At 35.4% G+C, this 15,802-nt stretch overlaps 1 protein-coding gene across 1 annotated transcript in view; it reads left to right on the forward strand.

Annotated features, from left to right (window-relative positions):
• The window catches only part of LOC150104884 (carbonic anhydrase-related protein 10-like), a 155,771-nt gene that overhangs the window by 117,482 nt on the left and 22,487 nt on the right, over nucleotides 1–15,802 (forward strand). The window contains exons 5-6 of the mRNA XM_090396038.1: nucleotides 13,118–13,219; nucleotides 13,776–13,842. Of these exons, the coding sequence (XP_090252164.1) occupies nucleotides 13,118–13,219; nucleotides 13,776–13,842 (169 nt within the window). The remainder of the gene's footprint in view (nucleotides 1–13,117; nucleotides 13,220–13,775; nucleotides 13,843–15,802) is intronic.

Raw genomic sequence — 15,802 nt, forward strand, 5'->3', positions numbered from 1 at the left:
ATAGATCTAAACGGATTTAATATCCACTTCATTTATATAATTTTAAATCGCCGAACTGAAGCCTTTTGGCTCTTTATTTTAGTAAATAAAGAGACTTTCCATTGATTGAATTATGCATTAGCAGACAAAGTGCATGCAGTTGTCGAAGAATGTCCCACAGGACACGACCAGGTTGACTTGCACCCGCTATTCATTACTCTGCTTGTGTCAGAGCTCGTTAGCGTGTAGTGGAGGGATCATAGGTTATTATAGTCTGGATACGAGACTATAATTGGAATAGCGATTAACAGTAGAGCAGAAAGACACGTGACTCATTTATCAGTGGTTGTGATACTTGCCAAAATGTTACTACTAAGAATTAGGACCCTTGTGTCTAGAACTTTTTAACGTACTTGAGATACTTGGAAATGTTACTTTCTCTCTCTATCTGTTGAAAACAACTGATGATCCCCCCCGTCAAGTTGTCAATATGCATGATATGAGAACAAATGATGAACAAATGATTACCTGCATTGGATGTTGGATCTGATACTATCGTCAATATAGTATAATAAAATATTTTGACTAAGGAATAGCGATTGGATAAATATATGTTAAGTTGACATTTTGTAATTTAACTAATCCAAGCAAAAATAAGTTTTAAAACGTTGATTAAGATATTATTTTCTAAAAAAATATAGAATCAATTATTCTAACTTTTATTTTTATTTCAATTATAGTTTTATTTTTTCAAAAATTAAAATTTCTAAAAATGTTTAAATACACATATATTTTACACCTATATTTTATATAGATATTTGATACAGCAGATGTACAAGAGTACGGGTCGGGAATCTAAAGTTTGGACCTTCCATGGTAACAAATGGCAATGCTGAACCAAGGAAGTAAACTGAGGTTCGGCTGTTGCTGTTATCCTGGGTGATGAGTTTTCGAGTTCGCTCTCTTGGGGTTTTTGCCTTAAGGGAGCACTTTGAGTCTCCGGAGAAAGTGTTCTCCGGCACGGCCCGCTGAGGGGTTCTTGCCGGTGAATTATTTTCCTCGGAATTTGAGCGGTTCGGCTCAGTGGTCGGGGAGCCCGTCACTGAGTGGAACCAACGCTGAGATATGGACGGTCTTTCGCCCACTATGAAGTGGCCTAGAGATCGTCCGATTTTTTGAGATTTTACCCTTTACTTACTAATCAGGGTAACAAATGGCAATGCTGTACCAATGAAGTTTAACTGAGGTTCGGCTATTGCCGTTACCCTGATGAGTTTCGAGAGTTCGCTCTCTTAGGGTTTTTGCCTTAAGGGAGCAATTTGAGTCTCCGGGGAAAGTGTTCTCCGGCACGGCCTGCTGAGGGGTTCTTGTCGGTGAATTATTTTCCTCGGAATTTCAGCGGTTCTGCTCAGTAGTCGGGGTGCTAGGACGGGGCGACCGACACTGAGTGGAACCAACGCTGAGCGGTTCTGCTTAAACGGGGTGCTAGGACGGGGCGGCCGTCAATAAGTGGAACCAACTCTGAGACATGGACGGTCTTTCGTCCACTAAGGAGTGGCCTAGAGATCGTCCGATTTTTTGAGATTTTACCCTTTACTTACTAATCAGGGTAACAAATGGCAATGCTGAACCAAGGAAGTTAACTGAGGTTCGGCTGTTGCTGTTATCCTGGGTGATGAGTTTTTGGGTGCGCTCCATTAGGGTTTTTGCCTTAAGGGAGCACCTTGAGTCTCCGGGGAAGGTGTTCTCCGGCACGGCCCGCTGAGGGGTTCTTGTCGGTGAATTATTTTCCTCGGAATTTCAGCGGTTCTGCTCAGTAGTCGGGGTGCTAGGACGGGGCGACCGACACTGAGTGGAACCAACGCTGAGCGGTTCTGCTTAAACGGGGTGCTAGGACGGGGCGGCCGTCAATAAGTGGAACCAACTCTGAGACATGGACGGTCTTTCGTCCACTAAGGAGTGGCCTAGAGATCGTCCGATTTTTTGAGATTTTACCCTTTACTTACTAATCAGGGTAACAAATATCAATGCTGAACCAAGGAAGTTAACTGAGGTTCGGCTGTTGCTGTTATCCTGGGTGATGAGTTTTTGAGTTCGCTCCCTTAGGGTTTTTGCCTTAAGGGAGCACTTTGAGTCTCTGGGGAAGGTGTTCTCCGGCACGGCCCGCTGAGGGGCTTTGTCGGTGAATTATTTTCCTCGGAATTTGAGCGGTTCTGCTCAGTGGTCGGGGAGCCCGTCACTGAGTGGAACCAACGCTGAGACATGGACGGTCTTTCGCCCACTATGGAGTGGCCTAGAGATCGTCCGATTTTTTGAGATTTTACCCTTTACTTACTAATCAGGGTAACAAATGGCAATGCTGTACCAATGAAGTTTAACTGAGGTTCGGCTATTGCCGTTACCCTGATGAGTTTCGAGAGTTCGCTCTCTTAGGGTTTTTGCCTTAAGGGAGCAATTTGAGTCTCCGGGGAAAGTGTTCTCCGGCACGGCCTGCTGAGGGGTTCTTGTCGGTGAATTATTTTCTTCGGAATGAGCGGTTGATGCTGTTACCCTGATGAGTTTCGAGAGTTCGCTCTCTTAGGGTTTTTGCCTTAAGGGAGCAATTTGAGTCTCCGGGGAAAGTGTTCTCCGACACAGCCCGCTGAGGGGTTCTTGTCGGTGAATTATTTTCTTCAGAATGAGCGGTTCTGCTCGGTGGTCGAGTTTCACTGAGTGGAACCAACGCGGTGATTTGAACGGTCTTTCGCCCACGAATGAGTGGCCTAGAGATCGTCTGATTTATTGAGATTTTACCCCTTTACTTAAACAGAGGGTAACAAATGGCAATGCTGTAGCCAATGAAGTTCTAACTGAGGCTCGGTTATTGCTGTTACCCAGCCATGACTAGAGCTTTTTAGCTCAACAACACTCCATCCACACAGATTGTCTTCATTCAGATGACGGGATAAAGAGTTAAGGACTCAGTCCATCGCCCAGTTCTTTTAAGAACAAGAGTGAGGGGGCGGAATGAGGTGATTAATACCCTTGGAGGGTAATGGATGCAAATGCTGTACCAATTTAACTGAGGTTCGGCTGTTGCTGTTACCCCCTTGGGCGCAGAGATTCGAGAGTTTGAGTTCGCTCTCTTAAGGTTTTTGTTTTAAGGGAACAATTTGAGTCTCCGGGGAAAGTGTTCTCCTGCACCGCTGAGGGGCTTTGTCAGTGAATGATTTTCTTCGGAATCTGAGCAGTTCTGCTCGGCGGTGGCGTGTGGGTGGAAGGCCATCACTGAGTGGAGCCAACGCTGAGATGGACGGTCTTTCGCCCACGATTGAATGGCCTAGGGATCGTCCGAATTTTTAGAGAAGTCTTTACCTTTAAATAAATATGGCAATGCTGTAGCCAATGAAGTTCTAACTGAGGCTTGGCTATTGCTGTTACCCTCCTGCCATGATCAGAGCTTTAGTAGCTCAATAACACCTTATCCCTACACTATCCTCTACAGATAACGGGGAAGATGAAAAGCATTCTTGCTTCGCCCCTTTAAGCCAGTCCTTATAAGGACAAGAATGACGGCTTGTAAATCTTTTAAAATGGCTATATATAGGGTATTTTCTGCCCGCCTAGTTGAAACATTATTTTCGCTTTTATTAGAAATTTCTAAATACATGCAAGTAACAAAAATTAACAAGTAATTATATTTGTTCCCGTAAAAACTTTGAAAGCAACGTATTTGTGCGACATTTTCTTTCCTTTTGAGTTATATCTGTAGATGCATTTCCTATTTTCTTTTTTGACCCGAAAACACCACTCTCGATCTTTTATTTTTTTTTTCTCTCTCTCTCTTTATTTCATGGTCCTTTCCTTCGCATTTGATATTTGCTTTCCGTGCTGTTTAATTCTTCGTATGCAGTTCGTTTCTTCTGTTTGCTCTTCCCCAGCACACTCTGTAAGCATTTTGTACCAACTGACTCATATGAAGCATCTCATAAAAACTGATTTCTATTGGAAAAGTAACAACTACCAAGACAATACAGATTAGCTGCAAGTCTGATACTGCAAACAGTCGATTTTTGTACTTCAGAAATCTTTAAAGTTCCTTCCCGTTTATTATTAGTCTTCTCAGTAATACAGAGGAAGGAAAAATACGGAGAAACGCTGTCTTATTAGAAAAGAATCGAATTATTTGTACAGCCTACAATATTAGATTCTTAAGTGATTAAACAATCGACTTTCTTGCATTATAATTTCGCTTATATCTCTGCTTCTTTCTGCCTTTAATATAGATTTTTTTTTTCTTTGAAAGAATTTGAAAAATATTACTTCTGTCTAGAACTGATAAGTTTTTTTTTTATTATACTTTTTGCTACTAGGCTTGAATTAATGACAGAGAATTCAGGAATTATATCGAAATTTTATATTTAATTACGTTAAACTGTCATTACAATTACTTTTCAAATTTTATATTAGTAAGATTATGGTTAAATAGTTCTGTTTTGCAACACCAGATGGCAGTTGACATATTATTCTCATGAAGTTATTTTTTTCCCCAACAATTAAAACATAAATATTTATTTTTCGGTGTATTTCTAACTGGCAGGGGTCGCTATATCTCCAAGACTAAATAGTACATTTCTATTTCTCTCATTTCAAACAGTTACACTGGCCAACACAATTTTTGCTGACTTTTATATGAGACTTGTTTTTTACTAATTTGGGTGCGCTGATTTCAAATATCAAACCCATTTGTCTCTATTACGTCAGGTTTTTCCTCTATGGCATTTTCTTTTTGCAAATTTGTAAGTTTTTGATAGTTTTAAGGAGGCAGTACTATTTAGAGGATCAAAAAAATCGATTTTTTTAATATTATTTTCTGAAAGTATGTACTTTTAAAAATCTGTTCCTAACGTTTTATCAAGAAATTCGAAAAATTCCCGAAGATATAGCCTATTATTCAAAGCGGTGCGCAGATCAGAATCGGAGCGCTCACCGCTCTCGCTTGTTAGTAAACGTCCTTTATAAATTGGCACGGCTATTTCATTGGAATGAGCAACTGGACGAATTGCTGAGTCGAGATTTGGATACACAATTTTTTTCTTATTCTTCTTATTATAACCAGAAGTCTGAACTAAACAAAAATAGCAATCATCTACGTGATTTTTCGGTTCACGCCAAATCATTGGAATGCCAAAAGCTAATTTTTGGCGTTTTCCCTTGCTCCACTGTCGTCAATTTTCTACACATAACTTACACACTTTATTTGGAGCCCATGACTTGTCCTGATCTGCAAGTTTTACTTCAAAGTATGCAAAGTACACTTTCTTAACGAAATCAGTGATATTTGTCCTTTGACTGGGAAGGGTAAAGCTGCCACAAATGTAGCAGAAGGAATCTACACTATTGACACAATTTCGCGTAGTAGACATGATGTATTTTCTTCACTGCCGACTAACATGCAATTAACAAGACAAAAAAAAAAAACCCAGAGACTTTATTGAAACGTTATAAGCGCTCATCATACTTTCACGATCGATTAACGATTGACTGATTTCGATCGTTCTTTGTCCGCTATGACGCATATAGCATTCATTTGTTTTAGGCAGTTGTCATCGCCTACTTTTCATCACCTAAATGTATTAGGTCGGTTTATCGACCTCTCTCGCATTCAAAGCGCCAGTACGTGCCGTTGCAGGTTCTTACGCATTTATTCGTTTATTAACAAGCGAGAGCGGTGAGCGCTCCGATTCTGATCTCCGCACCGCTTTGAATAATAGGCTATATCTTCGGGAATTTTTCGAATTTCTTGATAAAAAGTTAGGAACAGATTTTTAAAAGTACATACTTTCAGAAAATAATATTAAAAATCGATTTTTTTTCGATCCTCTAAATAGTACTGCCTCCTTAAAACTATCAAAAACTTACAAATTAGCAAAAAGAAAATGCATAGAGGAAAAACCTGACGTGATAGAGAAAAACGGGTTTGATATTTGAAATCAGCGCATCCAAATTAGTAAAAAACAAGTGTCAGATCATAATCAGCAGAAAAAAATTTTTTTTTTTTTTGTTGGCCAGTGTTATTTGCGATTCTATTCAGTGGCGGTCAGTGAAAATTTTAAGTGGGGGTGCTGCATATACAAAATAAAAAATAATAATTCTTTTTTTCCTAATCAGTAACCAATTAGGAAAAAAAGAATTATTATTTTTTATTTTTATTTTTAATAAAAATTTTTTAATAAAGCAATTTTTAATATTTTTTAATAAAGCAATTTATTAAAATTGCTTTATTAAAATAAAGCAATTTTATTTTAAATAAAATAAATAAAATAAATAAAAAAAAATAAATTATTAAAAATAAATATTTTTAATAAAGCAATTTTATCATATGTAAAGTAAATTTACATATGATAAAATTGCTTTATTAAAAATATTTCACCCTCACCACGAACACACAAAAATAATAAAAGTTTTGTATCTCACAGAAATAACGCGCGCATGCATACAATTTATCTGTAGCGACACTGCTCCACGAGCAGTGTCGGATTCCCTTGTTACGTGCAGTGACAAGTGCAAACGAACATCGGAGAGTCGAGCTGCAACGTAATAATTCCGACACTGCGTTAGATCGCAGTGCATTTGTTTCGTAATCTAAAACGTTAATCGAACAATTCCAATTATTAACTATTCAATCAACGTCGAAACATAAGCTGTAACCTTTAACATGTTGCATTGCATTTATATAATGTTGTAAGCATTGTTATTATTTATAAACACAAACAATTTAATTTTTTTTGTTTTTTTTCCTTCAGAGTGTTGCAGTGCTTATGTACAAGCCGCCACTGATTCTATCCCCCCCCTTCCTTTCTTTATTGCGAACTGGCAATATTTAAAATGTAAACATATCGATTTTCATTCATTTAATAACAACGAATAGTTCCATTATGCCAAATATTCTTATAAAAATGGAATCCACAACCAGAAATGCAAAATGCGACATTTGCCGAACTAACTAAAAAAAAAAAAAAAAGATTGTTGAAAGTATTCCAAAATGAAACGACTCAAGGAAATTCACTGAAAATCGAAATAGCGATCCGAATCCATCGTCAGAGATGTCGTCAGCTGGATATATTACTGCCAACATGTAAGTGTGCGCTCAGAATTTCCCCCTTTAGAAATGATAGCTCCTCTTTCTCTTTTAAGAACCGTCATCAAAATGAAGCAAAGTATTCCTTGAATGTATCTGTAGTGATTGACAGCTACACGTGCTTGGCGATCAGCAGTAAGTAGTGTTACGAGGAAGGGGAAGCGTGGGGTGGGTTGGGGGGGGGAGATCACCACTTACGAGGAGCACTCAGTATTGATCGGGATTACCAGACAGACATAAGGAGCAAGTGCTTCGAAGGATGTGATACTTTACAGTCGTATTGGTTTAGTAGATTTGCCGTGGGACAAATACAATATAACGATTAGTGTTGGGCCTGTGATCCCTGATAAAGCATTGAAATACAGCTGCCAGGCCTTTGGGTGATAAGAAAAGTATGAATATTCTCGTAAAACATTTAAAAATAATCTTTAAATATCCTTGAAAACAATAAACGCTATTTCACAGCGATAAAGAGAATTTTTTTTTCTCCAGCTATAGAGAGAGAGATAGAGGAACAAAATTTGCATATGTTTTTTATTTAAAATAGTTTTACTTATGTGTGTGTGTGTGTGTCTTTATTGGTCATGCTTGCATAACTACATCAGTTGTCTTTCTTGACCTAAGGATGACAATAAAAGCGAAATTGTCTTTTTTTTATTTTTTTTATTTAGCATATAAGTGATTTTGTGGAATATGAAATTTCATAACCATTATAGATATTATAATACTCATAATATCTATATTTGAAATTCTTTGGTTGTTTGTCTTTGTGTTTTCTTACATGTGGGCATTGTTGAAAGTCAACAATGTACTATTTATTCTTGAATAGTAACACCAACGGAAATAAACAATACTTGAACCGAAACAATAATGGAAAAGCAATACTTGAAATAGTCATGGAAAAACAATGTAAAATCTGCAAAGCGTCTGCTGGAGGATTGGTGTTGTGGCTTATGTACACATGATTAAAATCGATCGTATCTATTTTTGTTATCCAACAATATTTGAGTAGTAAATTAAAATCTATGACTTGATATCGCTTGGTTTATATGCATATTATTAAAATCAGTCAGTATTTATCCAGTTTTGTCATACAACACTAATTTGAGTGTTAACAATAATGGAAAAACAATACTTACCAACAATAGTGGGGGAAAAAAGTCAGTTGATGGAATCCAAATCTTTGCTTTGTTGTCGCTTGATTGTTAGCTTGTTCAACTGGTTTCTTGTTGTGGTTTTTTTTATGCGCACATCACTAAAATCTTTTAGTGCAGTATTTATCTATTTTCGTTACTCCAGCAAATCTGATTAGTAACAATACTAGCCAACAACAATAAGAATAGTATGCGATGATCTCGTGTTTAAAAAACGAGTCCAAATCCGACTCAAGGGCACGATATTACTTATTACCACTTTCTATGTACAAACGTGTTATAAACCGCAACATAGAAACAACGGAAACTTTAATGTGAGTCCGTGTAGGGATAATGTAAGTGTTGGCGGTCGGTACATCTTACTTCGTGTTTGTGGAAAGCCGTCCGCTAACGATGCATTTCAGAGTGTTCATAGTACGCTTTCTCCTAATGTTCATATAACACACCCTTGACTACAATGACCTCGAAAAGCGATTGTCGGACACGCCAGGTACAGCACGCGCTCATGTTCGCTACCCAGTTTCAATAATTAGTTTTCGAAGTAAAACCAAGAAGTTGGAATTCTAATCAGATAAATGGATTCGTCTCGAAGTTGTTCGCAGATATGCTGTAAATATACATACTTAAATAGATTAAGTTTTGGCAGGAAATTCGATGTTATTATGTTGTTTCGATCTTTATACGTTTATGCTTTCTTCCCATCCCTCAACCTCTTCACAATGCATTGTTAAAGAATTCCATAAAATTACCATCGAAATTAGCAACATAATTATTATTGTTGTTAGTTAAAGCTTCCAAAACAGTTGAAGTTAATTGTTGTAATATGAATATATAGTATGAATAGCTATATCACAACAACGGCATTTATACAAAGTATTGTTGCAAAGGCAAGATTTCAATTGTTGTGGCTTGGTTATTCAAGCATTATTGAAATCTTGATTATTTCACTTTTGTTGTCGTTCCTACCATACTTAAAACATAATTATATGCACACTGCCATATTTGGCAGTGTGCATATTAAATCAATAACTTGATAAATCAAAAACTGATTTTGTTTGTATGATTCGCATCGAGAATATATAAAAAAATTTTTTTTTAACCTTTTAAAGATTAAGATTTTTAAAAGATATTAAAGATACTGTGTTGCAGAAACTTAACATATGCAGCACTTCAGAAGCGAAGTCAGAAGAACAACAGTTGGTTGGTTGTTTGGGGTGGGCGGCAAACTGGGTTCAAATCACGATCTTAAATACGTAGAACATATAAGGACTTTTCAGCTGAAAACGAGTGAGTTAGTCTCATAGACACAAGCTGGCTGACCCAGAGGGGGGGGTCCAAAGGGCCGTGTCCCCCCAAAGAAAAAGAAAAAAATTGAAAATTTTCCAAAAATCTTTTCCTAATTAATATTCGTTTTAATTAAAGTTACGCAGTGTCGTGTCTTCTGTTTCTATGCTACTTATGAATTAGCGATTATTGCTATTGCAGATCCTCAATCATAGGTCGTATGCGATGCGTAGTGTGTATTCTCAAATCGTCTACTCAACTCTCCCCCCCCCCAAGATTAATTCGGATTCATTTCTTAGCAAAATAAACTGTTCAGAGACCACGCGAGATTAACAAATATAAGCATCCTTCATATCTTGCGTTGACTGAATGTACATAAGACACTGCTTAGATACCATGATCTAAGAAAATGCTTCAACTTCGTAACGTGATATCATTTGAGATATAACCCCCTCCCTCCCTCGTCCGCTTTCTAAACTATCCCTTCCTGAAAAATAACATTATTTAAAATCTCTACTAGACTAACAACAATATGTAAATAATGGAATTTTGTTTTCTAAAACAATAGAATTCAAACAGTGTAATTAGACCAACAATGTCTGGAATTCACAAACTATATTTATTCTAGAGGATTGATTTTTATCGTGTTTTTATAATAAGAATGTTAGAGCTGTGTTGTTGGCTTCCTAGTACAATCAGAACGACAGTGTTCTTTAGTTGGAAAGACGTTATTGCGTATCCTGGCTAGGACGTACATAAGTAATATTTAGATGACGATTTAATATTACTTTAAGTTGAAGATCAATTTAGCAGATCTGCTACCAATGAGAAAAGTAAAGTACTAATAATCGTTAATAATCCTAATTCACAATAAGCAAGCATGCTCCGTTTGAAGAATATTAGTTCTTGGCATGAATCACTGCGCATATCTACAGCGCAAGATGATATAAAAAATAAAAAAAGAAAAAGAAAAGGAAGAAAATGGAATCCCAGAATCTCACTCCTGTTATGAAAGTTGAAACGACTTTTATTATTAATGCGCATATTTTTCTTTGCTGTCCGTAGAGTGCGGAAGAAGCGGGGGTTGGTTGAAATTAGAATGCTATGAGTGTCTCCTGTAACACACACACACACAGAGCCTTCGGTTGTTTTAACTGTTCATACTGAAAGGCAACTTAATTATCTGATTCTTTTACGGCAAACAACTTTATGCTTCATAATTAAATTACTACCACGGATCTCCTTTAATTAGCTCAGACAAAGGCAACGAAACACACAACAACAGGTGGACCCTATTAAGAACTGTTGCACAGTATTTTAATTTGGTTCGCGATGTTCCTGTTCCTTCCTCGTGTTACTGCCGCGCGCGCGCGAGTTTGTTTTCTATTTTCTTTAGAAGGCATCCTCTCGTTTATTTTGTAATCACTATCCCATCATCTTTTACATATTGGAGCGTGGACATCCATTTATTTTAAACGTTACTTTATTTCTTTGTTCTCGTTAGAGATTGATTTTTTGTTGCTTTTTTTTTAATACTCACGGTAGAAAATCTAATCGGGTCTTAAAAGAAAACAAATCAAACTTTAGATTTCTCCAAACCTTACATTAATTTGAAGTGGGAATTTAAATTTGTAGTTCGATTAACTTTAAATTTAAAAAATGATTACTAAAATAAAGAGCCAAAAGAGCTTCAATTCGGCGATGAAAATTTGCATAAGCAATGTAGATATTAGATCCAACATTATTTCAAAACATTTCAAAAAACTAAATTAAAAAATTATTTTTATTTCTTTAGAATGCTGATTTGTTCGAACTAATAATATGCAGAAGTTGAATTTTTTATTTATAAATGCCATTTTTTTTTAATTTCACAAATAAATAATCGAAATTTAAACTTATTATTCAGAAAGTACGAATCATGATATAATACAATATTGATGGAACAGAAGTGATGATAGACGATTATAAAAAAAATACTCATATACTATAAATCTACTCTATAATATAAAATGATAAGCCTTTTTTTGTAACGTTTTTGTGTCACGTTTTTTGTCAAGTTATTTGAAACATTTTGAAACTCAGGGGCTACCCTGAGTGTCGAGTCTTCAAAATTCGAGTCATCTGAATTCAAGGAGAAACAGCCTACCAGTCCGGAACTCGGGGTTGGGCGCCAGGGGCGGAATCTCCTTTCGAGTCTTCAAAATTCGAGTTATCTGAATTCAAGGAGAACCGGCCTACTAGTCCGGAACTCGGGGGGCTGGGCGCCCTAGGCGTCAGGTGGGCAGAGCCCCTTAATATAATATAATACAATTACTATAGAGACTGATAGGTTAAAGAAAATATTTAAGAATAAATAATAGAAAAAGGAAACAGACTAGAAGAAAATGTTCGATCTATGTAATTAAAGGTCTTACTGACTACTAGAAAAATATAAATGTAGGCGATACAGTCATCACTACAAAATCAGATGATTGTATCTATGAGGGCACATAACATGCAGCATATTCTTGACGCATATTATTATTATTATTATTACGCGACACCTCCAGGGATTCCAAAGACTCATCAAGAAAGGGCACCTACTCTACAATTCACTGTCTCCACCAACTACAACGAACCGATCACAGCAACTACACCAACGCCACCTACCGCCCACCACTACCCTAGTATTTCCACAGACATCCATGCGCATGGCGGGATTCCAACCCGCAGCCTCTTGGCTCGAGAGCTGATACACTCTCCAGCCAATCGTCTAATATATAATAGTGTTTGACATATTATAATATATAACATAATAAAACTATAGACGAGCCCTTTTCGTTTGACAAGCCCGAGTTCGAATCCCGTCTATGGCGTGAGGAACTTTTATGAAGTCTTTTCAATCAAATGATGAGTGTTAGTCATGCGGAGGTAGGAGGATTTTCATTCTTTAAAACAAGCAAACTAATCATGTGAGCACACAGATCTACAGGAATGAATACTTGTCCTAAGGGACTATATAATAATTCGCCGTGACCCCTAATTAGGGAACTCTACCCATCCTAGGAGATGGATGGATTGAAAAAGATAGTAACATAATGAAAAATGTACGTTTAAAATAAATTCACCATTATTTAGTGCTAGTCTCTAATCTTGTTTTTTTTTTTTTTTTTTTATAAATGCAATATTCTCAGGTTTTTCTAAGAAGTTATTTCGTTAGGTAACTTATTGTAGCAGCTTGTTGCTAAGTGTTCAAAAGATTTATGAAAAAAATTTTTCTTCGACTTGAACTACCAGCAAGTCCCGGCCACAAAGTAAACTCATTGTCTACATTATATACAGAAAAAATTTCAATGTTTTCTGTAATGACAAAATTATTATGAATAGCAAATAGATCACTAGGTGAATATGCGAAGACAGTAATGGCTCTAACTATTCTATTTTGTATTCGTATCAAAGGAAGCAGATTGTTGTAGTAGTCTCCACCCCAACAATTGACATCGTATTGTAGTGAGATTATAATTACGAACCAGAGCTTATTGTTTATTATTTTTATTTAATGTAGTTCATAAAAAGACTTCACTCATTCATGTTTTTATAGTTACAGATATTTGGGTACAATTCTGAGCTGTACAGTAATTTCTCCGAAGCACTTTCTTTACACAGAAGCGACAGCATAGTAGGAATTGCAATATTAATACAGGTAAATAAAAGATTTTATTGAAACGCTCTTATTTGTCGCATTCATAAATCTACACACAATTAATAATTTTTTTTTTCTAGACAAAAAGCTAATGGATAATGTTTTCTGTGTCACTTTTTATTTATTTTTTTACCGTATTGCAGTTTGAATTCTTCCAGTAATAAAAGAAAAAATAATTATCCAAAAGAAACAACACATCGGTTTACATTCTTCACTTAGAAAATGAATACTTTTATTAAACTGTTTTCTCTTAGGAAAAAGGCTTAATTCACTAAATGCCGTATATATACATCGCAGTCTTAACACAAACAAAACTGCTAAGTCAGCTTACACATTTCGAAAGCTGTTCTAATAATGCAATAATTGGACTTAAATATTACATTGTTTGACATTAAAAAAAAAAACAAACAGATAGTTACGTTCTACAAGCAACAAAAGATTATATCACCGAGCATACTTTGTAACGTTTTACTCTTCTTTTTTTTTTTTATTGTCAAATTTAATTTCTTTGTCTCAATATTGGCTGGTAATACGTCTGCGATATTTTGTTCTTTAGGTTGGCGACTTGTCCAATGATGAATTAAGAATTCTTAGCAGCCAGTGGCATCGGATAGTGTACAGAGGTAAGGTCTCTTTAATTATGCAACGCACTATACTAGAATTGTTTAAATGAAAGTTTAATATTGAGAGTAATTTTGCATGCTACCTTTGACAAACGATATACATTGTCGTCTTTCTAGGATATGATTCATTAAAAATGTCTATACTTAAGTATATATTAAAATGAGTATATAATTTATTGTACATTATAATTAAATTGATTATTAAATGAAAAATTTACAAAATATTTCTTTATTTTAGATAATCTTAAACATATGTTAATACACCATTTTTCTATTTGCATATATGAATTATATATATTCATTGATTTAAAATAGATATCTAATTTAAAACAATGAATTTATATAATAATTCATATATGCAAATAGAAAATAATAATATTATTATGGGTCATTTCGGTAAGTGTTTGAATTGCTCAGTGACAGGTTCTTATCTGTTGCTAAGCAACAGGAAAGTCATCCTTTCTTTATGCACAGAAGACAGTTAAAATGATCCGTTTGGATCTGGTGGGTCACTCATTGAGAGTGATCTGGACGATCGCCTAGTTTTTGGAGTAGGACCCCATTATTTAAAAATTAAGCTTGCTTCCTGGAGAGAGTGGTTGTATCCAGTCGGAGGTTTTTTCCCTGTTACTAAATGCCACCACTATATTTCTCTCTTGGAATATTTTTAGGTAAGGAGTGGTGAGTTTAAGTGATATTGTAGATTAATCACAGTTTTTAGAGAAGTATCTCCCCACGCTTTAATAGTACAGTACTTCTATTTTAAAGTCTTAATAAGCGGAATTGTTGTGCATTAAAAATATTTAAACAGCCTCAAGTTGTTTAATGATGATATTATTATTAAAGTTCAGCGAATGAATGTATACTTTGCTACCAATGGTTTAAGTCTGAAAATGTAGCAAAACTTAGTTTAGTTAGAAATTTAAGACAACTTTTGTCCAAATTTAATAATTGAATTTTATGCATCATTTATTCGAAAGTATTTCAAATTGCAATTAATATTTACAACAATACTTTAGAACCAACAAACGATTTTTGCTTTTGCATTGTTGTTGGAAATTTATCTAATCACCAGTTTACTTCGTAAGCGTTAACACACACTTTTTTATTTGCTTTTTTTTTAAATAAAAAAGATTATTTTAATAAATATTCGCGTTTATCGCAAACAGGACTCTACACGGAAGGCGATTACAGTGGAGAAAAATTGCACGGTTTAATCCCTCTTTGATATTCATAATTCACTTTACGCTTAGGCTATTTTGCTTGAATGGAAAATATTAAGATTTTTTATACTAATTTTATATAAAAAAAATGTCGCTTTTCGACAAACAAACAAACAAAAAAAACTTAATGACGAAAAACTAACTGCACTTTATCGATTTGGGGCCACATTTTTGAAGACTTTCAATTTCCTTCCGGAAATACGATTATTAAGTTTCAGTTAAATTTTTCATTCTCTCTCTCTTTTCGCTCTCTCTTCTTTCATTATTGATTTCACCCATTAGAGACTGTTTATTGATAGTTTTCTTATTTTATTTCTCAACTCCGCAAGCATTAATATTTATGTACTTATTTACAATTCCTTAAAAAAAAAACCGAACTAGGATCATTCCTCAAGCCATAATATGAGTCGTAGGCAACATACACGTAAAATAAACTAAACTACTGTTTTCTCGTTTAAGATTGTAATCATTACCACTACGCGTTTCATTTTTTATGCATAAAATTATGGGGTTAGAAGACAAAAACGGAAACCCTTTATTGTGCGTGTGTTGGTAATAAATGATAATATTCAGCAATTTGTGGTCGAATATGTCACACATTCTTTCTTTCATCTCCGAGATTAACGACTCCAGTGTTTTGTAGCTACGAATTAGACACGTAAATACGCTTTAGGAAATGTTTTCATACATTGGTAGTAGCAAAAGAGGGGGGGGGGTGTTAAGAGAGCATCCTGGAA

This window comes from Typopeltis vanoorti, chromosome 7 (assembly GCF_054136105.1).
Source record: "Typopeltis vanoorti isolate ZY-2024b chromosome 7, IOZ_Tvanoo_1.0, whole genome shotgun sequence".
Lineage (NCBI taxonomy): Eukaryota > Metazoa > Arthropoda > Arachnida > Uropygi > Thelyphonidae > Typopeltis > Typopeltis vanoorti.